The sequence below is a fragment of the Ilyonectria robusta genome (assembly GCF_021365365.1).
Source record: "Ilyonectria robusta strain PMI_751 chromosome Unknown BGZ61scaffold_1, whole genome shotgun sequence".
NCBI lineage: Eukaryota > Fungi > Ascomycota > Sordariomycetes > Hypocreales > Nectriaceae > Ilyonectria > Ilyonectria robusta.
The window spans coordinates 5,107,780-5,120,783 of record NW_025764435.1 but is presented as its reverse complement, the minus strand read 5'-3'; the positions used below and the strand labels follow the sequence as shown (position 1 = coordinate 5,120,783).

Here is a 13,004-nt window from a genome sequence, read left to right as displayed (position 1 = left end):
CCGGCCCCTCTAAAACCTCCCTTGATATTGTTTTCTGTCATAGCGGCTTGGTGGGCAGCGTAAAAGGCCGGAAAGAACTCGGTCTTTGAAACGTGGGTTATTGAGCATCTGATCAAATGCTCTATTTCCCGACCGTAGGCCTTTTTGAGCGGCCCAAAGCACCCGACGTCAAGAGGCTGGAGTAGATGAGACGAATGAGGTGGCATACAAAGCGTGACGATGTTGTTTTCCTCACAATATGTCTCGAAGTCGGTCGAGTGGTGGCTTTCATGCCCATCGAGGATCAGAAGGCGATGGCGACCATTTGATCGGGTCTTTGTGTGCAGATTAAAGTGCTTAATCCACTCAAGACCCGTCTCGTTGTCAGTCCAGCCATTTTTGGTCGTGGAGATGGCCCAATCGCCCGGGAGGTTGCTTTCTTGGTACCAGCTGGCAAGGTGATATTGGCCCGCAACCACGATGAACGGCTGGATCGCCCAGCCTTCCGCATTGATAGCCTGGATAACTGTAACCCATTCCCGGTTTCCAGGCTGCACTGATTTCGGCCTTCCACGCCTTTCTACGCCTGTAACGACCATTCCGCTTGCGATCATACCCATCATAAAGCCAGTCTCATCAAAGTTGTAGATATCAGCAAGGGTAATACCATATTTCGCGATTGTGTTCGCCACGAGCGAAAACCAATTGCGAATAATAGTCGGATCTTCGCATTTGGCCCTCTGATAGTCGTATTTACGAAAAAATCGCGTCTTGAGGTCTGGGTGTCGCTTGACGAAGTTGGAAGCCCAGCGCTTGCCAACGGGTGACGCGTCGCGGTCAGCGAGTAGTCGATTAGCCATTTCTTCTACACCACGCAGTCGTGGGGGAAATCCTCGCGAATCTAGGTCGAGAATGAACTGAATAATGATTCGTTCCTCTAGATCAGATAGTTTTCGTGATTTAGGGATCCAATCGCCTCGAGAAGGAATGCCATTCTGTCGCCGGCGTAGGGCATAGTAATCGACCTGGTATAACCCTGCGGCGCGCCGGAGGCCCAATGTGGGGTCATTTTGAAGAGCTTGAAGGGCAAGAAGAATATTTGCCTCTTTATTTGACTGTGACATATTTTGTAGTTGAGAAACAATTGATTAGATGGAAAGAGTAGAGATTGAGGGATTTTTGGTGCACATGCTTGTTTGGTGCACATGCTTATCATGCACGTTATAGATATAATAGATTATTTTTAAAAAAAATTACTTAAGTAAAATTTACTATATTAAAAATTAATTATAATAAGATAAGTATTAGAAGGAAAGTTAGTTTTTTAATAATAGAAGATAATAATCTTTCTTATATTCTATTACTTAGAATAAAATTACTATCTTAAGGTTATTAATTATAGATAGTAAGGTTATTAACTGCAAATAATAGGATTGAAGTTAGAGGGGTTGAATGGAAGCTTTAGGTAGAGACTAGTAGATAATAATCTTATTATTTAGCTACTATTTCTTCTGGTGCTGGGTAAAGCACTTATTGTTTATTCCTACTGTTTGAGATTACTGTATGGCTTTGATCTATCTGATGATATTGAGTAAAGCTAAAAAAACTAAATAGTCTATATTGTTGATACTATTGTTGGCGTTTTCGTTTTACTGTTGAGCTTCTAGTCCCCCTCTAGGTGTGTGTGTACTAGGGCACCCTAACCTTTTGATCTATCGCCAGCATGGATAGCCAGACGACTTCTATCAAGAAAAGGCTTTTCGGGCTGTGGACGGCGGGATCGATCCTCTATACGAGTCTCGATATGAATAGACGCGAAGCCCGACTGACTGAAATTCGGTTTGATGGACATGATATGTAAGTTAAGGAGGGTTCTTAGAAGACTTTAATTAACCGTTCTCTCATGCTATAACAGTGACTCTCCCCAAGCAGCCCCCTGAACATCAAGATAAATAAAGTGCCTCGTCATTTTCCAAGCTGATCGTCCAGTAAAATAGTTCCCAACGGTGGTGGCGGTCTTGCCTTGTTGCCTATGTAGGCTCTACAGGCTACCTAGGTCTCGCCCAGTTCCATTTAAAGGCTCCCCAGATCAGCATACCCGAGATCACAGCTGAAATCGGGACTAGATTAAGGTAGACTCTGTTAGAAAGTGTATTCGAGGCGAAATAATAGGATACCGTTTGATTGACACGATCTGATTGGGTGGGCTCTCTTACACATGATTGTCGCGACATAGCCGAGTCCCATATCCCCTTGCTTGTCTGTTTTGAATTCCCGAATGTTGAGCGCCAAGAAAGCTGCTAAGAATGAGGCCGGTAACTATATGTATTAGTTTCTGTTCGGTTTGCAGAAATTTCGCGCCAAAAGAACTCGTACAAATGCAATAGTTGTTATAGTGAAAATCAGCATGGTGCGTCCTTGTCCAATCGCCTCATTGGTATCTATGACACTATTATGCTTGAGCTTGAGATCGATGAGTAGGTTCAGCTATAAACAAGAACATCAGTTTCGATATGCACGCGCTATCTCAGAAAGGATCGCTGAAGGCTGTGTCGTTTAGAAGAAAAATCATAATTTACGAAATGCTTGCTCATACCGCATCATGAACTGCCTGGGCTCGGCTACTCATGTCTTCGATAGCTTCGATGCTGGTGTTGACTTCTTTCGTGAGTAAGGTGCCGCTTGAGTTTCCTGCCCCTTCACGAAATGACTTGGTCCGTTGTCGTGAACTAGTTCCCGGGCCGACAATCTCGTCTGTGCTTTGATCGGATTGATCCTGGCTGTGATCTGTCTCATTGTCGTCGATGGGGAAGTGTATGGACTCTTCGAGGATCGAGTTTGAGTCCCTTTTGTAGCGCAGTAGAGATTCATGCAAAGACATGTCGCTCTCGAAGTTCGAGGCAAACTCGCTCATCGTCTGAATGCACTGTTTCTGTTCGTCAAACAACTGGCTCATGATGGTCAACTCATCCAACACATCTTTCATTTCGACCAATAGTTTAATATCCTTGTCGATTTTGGAAGTGACTTCTTTCTTTAATTTCGAGAATTCTTTGAAACGTGTCGCTTCATCATGATTCTAGAGTTTTTGTAAGCATCGATCATGGAATTCTTAGTACTATGTCTGCTCACCGCATTGATAATCGCTTGGTTATAGACTTCCGTAAGTTGCAGCGAACACAGCTCTTGTCCTTCAGAGGTACTTCTCGTTACATGCTCTGAAGATTGACCGAAATCTGGAGGTTCCCAAGTGTTGGAACGAAGGGCTCCAGGGGCATGTGAATGATACTCCAACAAACGGGGAGTGTTTGCCATGTCAAGAGACAGTCTTGAGCACTTTGCCGTGATCAGGCTCGCCAGGTCGGACGCTGATTGAACTGCCGATGGGTCGTCTCGCATGTGAAGCTTGACCTTCGTCAATGGATCGGGAAGATGCCACCGTCGCCCTGGGCTCCCTATGGAGGATGTGTCAACGTACGGGAAGCAGCTTATGACTGTATCCGGTTGCTCGGTTCCTTCCCTGATGACCCAAAGCCACAGCTGGTCGACCATCGTTATTATTTCTGGCTGAATTTTCTTTCGTGTCAAGTAGCGCATCACAGTTTGATCGTTATCCCTCTGCGCTGTCTCATCTAGAGCATGGTAGTAATATTGATCTAATGTGCGGCGGATGTGGATAGGGCGTTCGGCTTGGAGATATGCCATTAGTAGTTCTTGGCTTCGGTTCCATGTGTGATTGGCGTTTTGAGGCTGAGGCTGAAAAGCTTTTACGTCCTCGCGCCACCAGTCTTTCATATGCCAGTGGAGATAAGGCATCTGCGTTTTGATGAGCCCTAGCCAGTAAGAAAAGGTATTTAGCCTTACGAATAGCACGAGGTTCTCTCGATTATTCCCTAATTCCTGCTGTGGAGGTCTTGTTGCTTCGGAGGTGGGAAGGAAGAGTTAGTGAGGTTCGTACGATAATTCGCGAGTCATATTTGACATACAAGATTGGGTGCTGGCAAAGGTTTGGCAGAGAGGGCGCATGAATCTGGCATGGTGTCGACTCGTTGAGCCATGGTGTTGTCGCCGTACCCAACGATCTGGCTTCAACAGTGTGCGGCTTAGATACAGGTCTTCGTAGAGTTTTGAAATCAAGACCTGTTGCTTGGTTAGCTCAGTGGTTACATCTACAGTTGTGGTAACCCTACTTCAACCCATGCCATCTAGGGGAATGTCAATAAGGCGATCTAAGCTTCGGATAATATCCACTCACGTTGTTTGCCGGGAGATGAAACCATCGAAACGCTGGATTGGAAGTACTGGGGCCAGTGGTTTTTCGAGGGTTCTCAAGAGCAAGTCGGACTTTTGTTTCGTAGAAGGTAGGTTGGAAGGTGCCATCAGATTGGTACCAGAATTCGACAACCGTTGCCTCGAACTTCTCGTCGATGTCTTTGTGCTCGGGGTCCGATTCTTCGGAAAGTTTCGATATTTTATCCATAGCAGCAAGCTTAGCTATCGTCATGCTATGCCTTGCGATGTCGATAGGCGTAGAGCCAGACGAGTTTGCTATGTTAGGGTCGGCGCCACCATCGAGTAGTGCCATAACTGCTTCGTGACCAGTTTCTTTAAGACGCGCTGCCAAGCAGAGAGGTGTATCTTTTGTCCCTTCCACCTGATAGTTTCTGTTTGCCTTGGCCTGGATGAATGTTTTGATCACCTCGGCCTGTCCGTTTTCAGCGGCAACGCAGAGGGGGGTTTTCCCAACCTGGACCGCGTCGACGTTCATGCCGAAATCGATCAAAATCTTGGCCAAAGCGGTCCAGTTGTTCTCAGCAGATCTGTGCAACCAATTCTCGTCGAATCGACTGGCCGCTACCATGACGCGCAAGAGCTCTTCCTTGTTTGACTTTGCAGCCCAGTACAGTGGATGTTCCTGGCCTGGACCACATCTGTCCCAAGGCTCTTTTCCGTCACCTTCTGTTGCATATTCGATAAGTTTGCTGACGACTTCGGTGTGTCCGCCCTCTGCTGCCCATGATAATGGCGTTCTTCCTTTGTCGTCCATCAGTCCAGGCTCGATATTTGGTAACGCCAACAACACCTCCACGACCTCAATGTGCCCATTCCCCGCGGCCCATGACAGCAGCGTTCTTTTCGAGCGATCGAGAGCGTCAGAATGGGCTTTGTGGTGCAACAGGATGTTCACGGTTTGAGTATGTCCGTTCCCGGCGGCCCATGATAGAGGAGTCCTCCCAGTAGAGTCCCGGTCGTCAATGGATTCTTCTTTACCTTGTAAAAGTTGTACAAGCTTCTCGGTCATCACAGCCTTTCCCCCGCCAGCGATCCAGGATAGCGCTGACCTGCCCGAGGAATCCCTTTCTCTCAAACGGCCCCAGCCTTGCTCAAGTAGGGTCATGCCGTCATGCCACTCATTCGTCACGGCGCATATGAACGGGATCCAATCAGTTGACGCTCCCTTGCTAATGGTGATGGACTTCGAGAAGTTGCCGCGTTGCCGAACTCTCCAAGAAGCCCTATTTCCTGAATCTCGAGCGCTCTTGAGCGTGAATTCGAACGAGTTCCCTTCGATATTGCTCAAAAGCGAAACCGCGACACAAAATCGATCGGAATCTTTGACATCGATCTTGGCTAACTGTCCGGCGAAGCTACATTTAACTTCCATCCTGACCGGCTGTTTGCCTTCATTTCGATCGAGAGGATCGGAGGTTTTTGACGTTCTCGCCACGGGGTCATGGTGATTGTCAGGTGGTACGGCGGGCGGGTCTGGGGCTTTGAAAGTCGCAACATGGGCGATTTTCTCATTTGAAGACCCTCCAAAGAGATTCCGGATGTCAGAGGTGGATGGTAGTTCGAATATACCAACTTGCAAAAACTGCACATTGCTAGGAAGCTGCAATAAGCATGAAGTGCTCGATGGGCTACGCGGCTTGAGTTCGGATCGTTGAAAGTCGAAACCGACTAGTGCCAGGTGAATTGGCTTTTCATCCGGCGCAAGGATACGGTTGAAAACTTTGCAGAACAATGTCCCGGCCATGGTCGGTACCCTGAATGCGATTTGGTAGGTCTAAGATCATTCGTGAGTCTCTGAGAGACTCTCTGAAAAGACAGTATCGTTCGCCAGTCAATGAAGCACGCCTCGGGAATACCTGTGACAAACAAAAGGGGGATAAACGGAGATTTGTCCTCTCTTTCGACGTGGCCGTCACCTACTTATGATTGAGGCATGGGAGGACTGGTTGGTTGCATTTGTATCCGCGTGATTCTGTGGCTTGTCTGAAAGATTCTTTTTACTATGCGAGCCAATCGCGTCGGCTGCTTTTGAAGCCAAAGTGCGATTTACATCCTACATGAGGCGATAAGAGCGGGGTAATATGAGTAAGAACCATCCTGTACATGTCCTCGTGAGCAAGATAGTATACTGCAATGTGCAAGCCACAGCACGAAATCGCGCAGCCCTCTCCCTACGTGGCATCTTGGCATTTGGCACGATAACGTATTCGCATCGCATCATTGTGCTAATAGGCTAGTATTATCTCGCTTAGGCGGCATTTGGTTGAAATGATATCCTAGGCGCAGGTGATGCAATATCTGAGGTATCCTGACAGGAGGCTGCAGAGAAACAGCAATAGTAGTGGCATGGTGGTGAGTGGCCTTCGAGTGTCGCGGCTAATCCGGAACACGCAACAGCGACTGGCTGCGTCAATTCTGGGACGCATTTCCCGAGGGCCAGTTTGCTCTTGAGATGTGTGACAATTCACAGAAGGAGAAATTGAAAGCCAGCAGAGCCCGGTATGCGCCAAGTTCTTCCAGGGCTGACGTGGCTGGCCCTCTCTGGTCCTGACGTAACGCCATGCAGCCGACCAGCTTCTTTGCCATCCAATAAACCCTTAATATGATGCGCTTCGACACTTCGGCTGCACCCTAACCTCTTGGTATATCTTATTACTAGTTCATAGTTATATAGTTATATATAAACACTACAAACAACCACGCCTAGACTACTTCATTTACCTGGGCAACTCTCTTTTGAAACGCGGGGGAAAAAACGTGAGAAAGCCAACGTCTTTGGCCATGACAGTAACTGTAGGATATATCGGCATTCTTTCCAAGATGCCAGCTTGCCGAATTGAATTGGATAGTCGCGATCACATGCCTACTTTCAAAATCCGAGCATACGGCGCACCAATCCCTCGCAAACAGCAATAAAAAGTTTCCCAAGCCATCCACTGCTTGCATCGCGAACCTGCATCGACCGTCTCTTACGGGTGAAAGGCTTGGACTCGGGGGAAAATGGTTCAACGCGATCATAGTTGAACATCTTCTCGATTTGACGCAGCGTATTTTGAAGCGGCACAACGTAGACTTCAAGGGGGTTCACTGCTATAACATGCCCGTAAGGCTGGCAAGTTTCAACGTCGACAACAAGAGACCCCGAGTCTCCCATACTCGGCACTGAATTCATGTTAGCGAATTGAACATATTGCCAACACTATTCTGCTGAACCTTACCGCCTCCAGAGATGACTGAAACAACCCAGACTTCACAGAGGTGGTCGCCCTTGGACGAGTTTGAGACGAATGATGGAGCCGGTTGGATCATGCCAAATCTCGGTTCAGTGTTTGACGTCAGAATCCGGACGTAGCGAGATCGACTGGGTCGGTTGGCCGGGGTACAGTCGATAGACACATGAGCCGTCCGTCTGTTCTCGTAGGTCAGTTTGTAAGAGTTGTTCATCCAGGGCCTTTCGTCAGGAAGGGGTATGAGGGCAAAGTCGAGGTTCGCCTCCTCATCGGTCCAATTGCTGTCCTCTGGAACTCGTACAACGCTGCATACCACTGGCCTTTCAGCCGTCCCTGTTGGTTCCAAGGCCTTGGAGTGGCCAAGGCCCAGTATTTGTCCTTCAACTGGGAAGTCATACTCAACCCCACATAACAGCTAGTTGCTATCTATTGAAGAGCCTTGGTCCTGCCACCCGGCAGCAGCACACCCATCTTCTGTATTAGCTATCGTGGTTGGAGGACAGGAATGTTGGGCAAACGCATGAGCGGAAGTCAGACCATAGAGGGAAGACCCAATTTTAAGGACGGCGGCAACTGTGCACAGTCTCTCGCCAGACATGTGGCTGGTGACCACAGCGCCGCAGATGGACCGTTCGTAGTCGATTTGAATATTGACTTGATCGTCTGTTCCTCCACACAGCGTGTACGAGCTTGCCCAAACGTAGACCTGAAACTTGGGAGCTGTTGGGCCGTCGTACTGGGCAGCAACGTGATCCTGGGCCAATGTGCGCTGCAGTTGTTTCACTTTATCCATGTCTCCCTCAGGACAGAATACCACCACAGATGGAACAGCTGAGTTCATGTCCTTTCCACACATAGCCAAGGAATAAGCCGTGCCGACGATCCAGTTCCGATCCTTAGCCAACTTGGCATTTTGTTCCACGGCGAGTTTCAGGATGTTCACCAGCTGCGGATAGCGAGCTCTGTGTTCTCTACTAATGTAGATTTCGGCGCGGGGATATAAGAAGACTTCCGATTGTCGTTTGACGTATGGGATCTTGACGCCGTCGCGGAAGTTGTACCGCAGCGGAGGGCCGGCTTGTAATCGATCATTAGCTACTCTCAGTTCGAGTTAGACTTTAGGCTTGATAAAACCATACCATCTGCAACATGACAATTATCATTCTCGGGTCTTTGTGTCGCATGCCGGTCATGCTGAGTTACTTGAATCTTCTTCTCGAACTCGGAATCGACGAGTCCTTTGAACAGAGAACGAATCCATTTGCTAACGGTGAAGACTTTCTCCTCAGATTCAACGGCTTCTTCCTCTTCCTCTTTGCTCCTGTCGTGATCGATCCCTCGTTGGTGTTGTGAAGGAACTGTAGCCCTAGCGAGGGCGAGGTTCGCAACGTCTTCCAAGTGCCCACGCTCGGAGTACACTGAACTGGACGTCAATCCAATCCGATAAGGCCCCACCATTTCCAACGCGTATAGAGGAAATTTTTTAGATATTCGCTGAACAAGAGGAGATGAAAGGGGAGATGAGATCACAGTCGCAAGGTGGAGTGTGGTGGAACATTGGAGCTAGGGCGCTCTGTCGGGCGCAGGGCACAATCTTTAAACCATTCATCGACGTGTAGTAACCGTTATGATGACCGACTGAGTAAGATCAGGACTGTGCTGCATTGCTTTGCCCGCATCAATGGGTTGAAAGGGTTGCAATAATCGTATGCCCACCTATCAACGCCTGTAACACAACTGACATGCATTGGGGCTATGCCAATTGAGGCTGGGAGCAGTACCACGTGAAGATGTGCTGCCTAATTTCTGCCCAAATTCGCGATTAAGTAGGCGGCCTTAATTGACTTTACCTCTGACGACTTGAAAGTCCTTGCCAATACACGTATGGCAATGGCTTTGATGGTACCAAACACCACCGAGATCGACGATGCCTTAAGGCTTTTGTGCCACGAAGACAACGCTCAGGAAGCCCAATATCGAGCCTTTTGTCAATTTTATGGGAAAGTCACCTCTTGCAGTCCCAACCCAGAGCATCATGTTATTTCTATGGGTACTCCAGCTTTCCGATCCCACTCAGAGATACTGTCGTTGGTTTCCAAGTTAAGGCTCCACTCTGACAAGTCTCAGACTGACCTCATCCATGAAATGTTCGCTGGTGCTGACAGGGAAGAGGCCGAACAAGCATTGAGGGTGATTGTCAAGATTGCATACATGTTCGATTGCGCCTCAGTGAAAACATTTTCCCAGCAGTTCAAAATTGAAAGCGACGGAAGTTTCCCAGTGGAGTGGCGTCGCGAACAAACCTTGGTTGAGCTTGTACAAAGTGCATTCCCATACAGCGCCGACTCGAAATACACTGCTTCTAGAAAGGACCGAGCCCTCAAAGTATGGAAGCTTCGAAAGAGGTATGGCATACACATCGTTCCCACGGACGACCTTGTTCAGCATCTTTACTACGATCGACAAACAAAATGCCTCAGCGTCTTCCATCAAGTTGCTTGGTTGAAGGCTCAATTGCGACACGCGTCTGGAAACGATTTGTTAGAGCCAATGGACACGAGCCTCAAAAAGTAGGAAGCCTGATACTACACCAACACTTGCCTAAGTCCTGGGGCATTGAAGTTGACGATTGATAGTGGAACTTTGCCACCACAACTACTCCTCGAGACGTTGTACAGCATCTATCACATCCTGCTGCCCCTTGACAAGAAGTCGGCCAAGTTAGCAAAAAAACTGGTTCTTAATCCCAAAAAAAAGACAAGAGGGTTCGACCCAGATATTCTCATCTATGACGGACTTATCCGCCCCGTACCGGAGCCATTCCAGTTGATGTATTGGAAGAAGCGGCTGGATATCCTGCGAGAAATTGTCGACAATCCCCCACCATCGAACTCGTTCACTTCTTGGTTTGAAAGACACACGAGCGAGAGAAATGCGTTGACAGTCGCCATCATCGGGGTCTTTCTGGCGGCGCTTTTTGGCTTTCTTTCATTTATTGTTGGAATAGCACAATTGGTAGTCTCTATTTTGGCGTGGAAAAATCCCGCTCAGGCATGAGCTAAACTGATGCGGTTTAATATCTTCGAAGCACAGTCACTGTAGCTGGAATTGTCCACAGGAAATCACATTTGCGTTCGTGCACCCTCCATTAAAAGTGTTAGATATGCGGTGAGTCTTGAGTAAAGATTAGGGATAGCCAGAGAAATGCAGATCAATGCTTGATTGCATGGTTGGTTGTTCTTGTTGTTACTCTCTTGAACTAGTAATAATTATCTAGAGAATCCACTGTGTCTAGGGTAGGAGCTATATGGTTCTATGGAGGTCAAGTTAACCTCGCCTTAATGTCGTCTGGCAGCAGAACCCCTCAGGAACTTATATAACAAGCACTCCAACGGCTAGAAATTACAGTCCTCACATACGAGACCACTCTTTCCAGAATACTGTCGCCTGAACGAGTCGACGTGATTCTTAGACTGACTCCATTAACCCCCATCATACACTTAGACTTGCCTCTTTGCAGGCTCATCTATTTCTCACTTTCAACTTCGACGATTTGACCTAGATGGCAGATTATATTTGCATGTAAAAGCGGCCTAAGACTACAGCGATAACTACAAATTTTACCCCAACCACAACAATAGAGACAACAGCCCCCGCCCGTTGACTTCTTGAACAAGAGCCTACGTTTTCCCTCCTCCAACTGAAAAATCGAACCAGTCAACAAAGTCTGCGCTTAAAGATGGTACTTGAAGTCCAGCTCCCAGTCACCAGTCTTGACCTTCCTGTTGTCGTCCATATCTCCGTTCGCAATCTTCCTCTTCTTCTCATTGCACCAGCGAATGTATAACCATTTGATAGCAACCAGCAATTGAGCTGCACCAATTGCACCAACAGAGAAGCTATTTCCAAGTGTGTATGGGGCCGTCCTGTAAATCTGGCCAGCGACAATGCCAGCAGAGTTTCCCATACTAAGCTGGACGCCAATGGCTGTCGCACGTCTGTAGTGGGGAGCAACATTAACGTTGAGCCAAGTAAGGTTGAGTCCAGGGCCATTGTAAACCGAGACAGCGCAGAGGAACGTTCCGAAGAACTTGACTCCGTTGCTGGTGGGGGCTAGCATCAAAATGTAGCCAATAATGCCGGGGATGTTGGTCAAGAGAATGAATGGGCCGCGGATGCATAGACGATCAGAGACGTAAGCGACGGCTAGGAAACATATGCCACCAAAGATGTAGACGGGAATGCTGAGATACTGGGCCTCAAGCTTGGTGTACCCCATGCTGACGATGATGGAGGGCAGGAAAGTGCTGAATCCGTAGAGGAGAATGTCTTGGCAGAATTGAATGAGGCCACTGTATTGACAGGGTTAGTAAAAGGCTATAGATTTCCCGTGAAAGGTGGTTTGTAAAGGCAAGACTGACCTGAGATAGAGCTTCGGATCCTTCAGCGCAATCTTGATCTCCGTCCAGCTGAAATCTTCGCTGCCCATGTACTGGGCCCGCTGTGCTGCGCGCACCTTCATCATTCGCTTCTCCTCGTCGGTGAGGAAATAGGCATTCGAGGGATCATTCGGCAGTAGGAACCAGATGACGGGCGCAACGAGGATGCTGAAAATGCCCTCAATAATGTAAACCCATCGCCAGCCGGCGTAGCCAGCAACACCGTCCATCTTGAGCAGAGCGTATGCAAGCAGCCCACCAAAGGCACCTGCAATAGCAGTGCATACAAACAAGTAAGACACTCTCTTGGCTTGCTCTTCTCGTTTATACACCATGGTCAAGTACAAGTTGAGGGCAGGGAACAGGCCGGCTTCGCATGCGCCAAGCACCAGACGCGCAGCGTACAGCCCTCCGATACTCTGGATAAAGCCGGAGAAGATTGTCGCGATGGACCAAACAATGCACAGACTCGTGAGCATGATCCGCGGTGTCATCCACTTCATCATGATGGTCCACGGGGGCTCAAAGGCGACATAGGTGGCGTAGAAAATAGACACTGCGGTCGAGAATTCCTGTGGCGAGGCGCCGATGTCCTCGGGCATTCCGGCGACCTTGACGTTTCCGATATTCGTTCGGTCGAGGAAGCAGGTGAGGTAGACGAGCATGATGATGGGGACAAAGAAGGCATCGAGCTTCACGAGGAGTTTTTGTTCGGCAACCGGGTCGAGGGATTCGACCGACGTCGATTGTTCTTTGCTGGAGTCAACTCGATCGAGTTCTTTGGCAAAGTCTGCCTGACTCTTCTCCTGGAGAGAGCCAGGAGCGTCGATGGCAGTCGAGATGGATGTCATGGTGACCAAGGATGAGGTTTGGGTACCGGGATTGCAGGTAAAGCAGCTACTGCCCTCTCAGTTGGAGTCAGGGAAAACCGATGGAGTTGAGAGTGAGGAGGCAGGATATTTAGCCTCATCTGGTGCGAACCATGGCATCTTTATCTACAGCCAGTCCTGGGCGGCGGATGAAGCCCGTCCCCAGCTTTAGTCCGCCCGACCATCCTCTTCAG

At 48.5% G+C, this 13,004-nt stretch overlaps 4 protein-coding genes across 4 annotated transcripts; 1 reads left to right on the top strand and 3 right to left on the bottom strand.

Moving 5' to 3' along the window:
- Positions 1-2,027: 2,027 nt before the first annotated feature.
- BGZ61DRAFT_526424 (uncharacterized protein) lies at positions 2,028-6,016 on the bottom strand (the record flags this gene model as incomplete). Its single annotated transcript, XM_046252952.1, has 9 exons — positions 2,028-2,101; positions 2,196-2,298; positions 2,356-2,466; positions 2,576-3,058; positions 3,112-3,795; positions 3,844-3,899; positions 3,966-4,119; positions 4,170-4,184; positions 4,235-6,016. 9 exons carry the CDS (start codon positions 6,014-6,016, stop codon positions 2,028-2,030), a joined length of 3,462 nt encoding a protein of 1,153 aa, XP_046113241.1.
- A 1,125-nt stretch (positions 6,017-7,141) lies between these two features.
- BGZ61DRAFT_526423 (uncharacterized protein) lies at positions 7,142-8,960 on the bottom strand (the record flags this gene model as incomplete). The annotated part of the gene is made up of 4 exons (XM_046252951.1): positions 7,142-7,434; positions 7,491-7,886; positions 8,040-8,579; positions 8,642-8,960. 4 exons carry the CDS (start codon positions 8,958-8,960, stop codon positions 7,142-7,144), a joined length of 1,548 nt encoding a protein of 515 aa, XP_046113240.1.
- A 432-nt stretch (positions 8,961-9,392) lies between these two features.
- Positions 9,393-10,559, top strand: BGZ61DRAFT_526422 (uncharacterized protein; the record flags this gene model as incomplete). The annotated part of the gene is made up of 2 exons (XM_046252950.1): positions 9,393-10,072; positions 10,139-10,559. The coding sequence occupies 2 exons, from the start codon at positions 9,393-9,395 to the stop codon at positions 10,557-10,559; spliced, it is 1,101 nt and encodes a 366-aa protein (XP_046113239.1).
- A 498-nt stretch (positions 10,560-11,057) lies between these two features.
- Positions 11,058-12,933, bottom strand: BGZ61DRAFT_512802 (MFS transporter). Its single transcript, XM_046252159.1, has 2 exons — positions 11,924-12,933; positions 11,058-11,854 (listed from the first exon to the last, which is right to left on the bottom strand). The coding sequence occupies exons 1-2, from the start codon at positions 12,790-12,792 to the stop codon at positions 11,236-11,238; spliced, it is 1,488 nt and encodes a 495-aa protein (XP_046113238.1). The 5' UTR covers positions 12,793-12,933; the 3' UTR covers positions 11,058-11,235.
- Between the last annotated feature and the right edge of the window lie 71 nt (positions 12,934-13,004).